This window comes from Orycteropus afer, unplaced genomic scaffold (assembly GCF_000298275.1).
Source record: "Orycteropus afer afer isolate SDZICR_OR568_19922 unplaced genomic scaffold, OryAfe1.0 scaffold00943, whole genome shotgun sequence".
Lineage (NCBI taxonomy): Eukaryota > Metazoa > Chordata > Mammalia > Tubulidentata > Orycteropodidae > Orycteropus > Orycteropus afer.
This window is the reverse complement of record NW_006922530.1, coordinates 423,365-424,155: the sequence shown is the minus strand read 5'-3', so window position 1 is coordinate 424,155 and position 791 is coordinate 423,365. Positions and strand designations below refer to the sequence as shown.

General features: G+C 73.2%; 1 protein-coding gene across 1 annotated transcript in view; it reads left to right on the top strand.

Annotated features, from left to right (window-relative positions):
* The first annotated feature begins 399 nt into the window (after nucleotides 1–399).
* ANP32B (acidic nuclear phosphoprotein 32 family member B) overlaps nucleotides 400–791 on the top strand; it is a 21,887-nt gene continuing 21,495 nt past the window's right edge. The window contains exon 1 of the mRNA XM_007958353.1: nucleotides 400–447. Within this exon, the coding sequence (XP_007956544.1) occupies nucleotides 400–447 (48 nt within the window). The remainder of the gene's footprint in view (nucleotides 448–791) is intronic.

Sequence of the window (791 nt, the reverse complement as noted above, 5' to 3'; positions counted from 1 at the left end):
TCCCGCCGCGCGTCTCCCCGCCCCGTGCTTGGTGCAGCCGCGGCGGCCGACCCGAGCGGCGCCGCCGCGCGGGGCCCAGTGGAGCCGAGCATCCGCCCGCGCCGCGTCGCCGGTTTAAACGCAGTGCGGGGCCGCGGCCGGGGGCGGCGGTAGTGAGACCAGCGCTGCGCTCCAGCCCCCTTTTCCCTCCATGGTTTCTCTCCGCTCCCGCGAGTAACTTGGCTCTAGGGGCTCCGCTCGCCCTCCCGCCCGCTCGCCGCACGTCGCCCCGGACCGCGCCGCCGGCCTCCGCCGCGAGCAGACCCCTTCCGACGGCCCTCGCTGCTCAGGCCGGGACGCCTCTCCCCCCTCCGCCTCCGCCGCGGAAAGTTAAGTTTGAAGAGGGGGGAAGAGGGAAACATGGAGAGAAGGATCCACCTGGAGCTGAGGAACCGGACGCCGGCGGCTGTAAGCAGAGCCCCTTCGGGGGCCCTCTCCCCCCCGATGACTTGCATGTAATGGTGGCCACCTGCGGGGCTGGGGCCGTGGGTTTCCCAGCCCGGCTCGGGGACGGGCGCAGCTCGCGGGCTCGGGCGGGCGCGGAGGGGGGAGCGAGCGCGCGGGGATTAACTCTTTGGCGCCCGCGGGCCCCCGTGGCCGCCCGGGCAGGGCGATAGGGTTGGGGGAAGCCAAGTTTGAGCTGCTCGCCCGCCGGGGTCTTTTCCCTGAGGGAGCGCGTGTGCGTGTGGCCGGCGGCGAGAGAGGCGGGGGTTGTGTAACATTGGGAGCCATGTTTGCAGCCTCCCGGGATG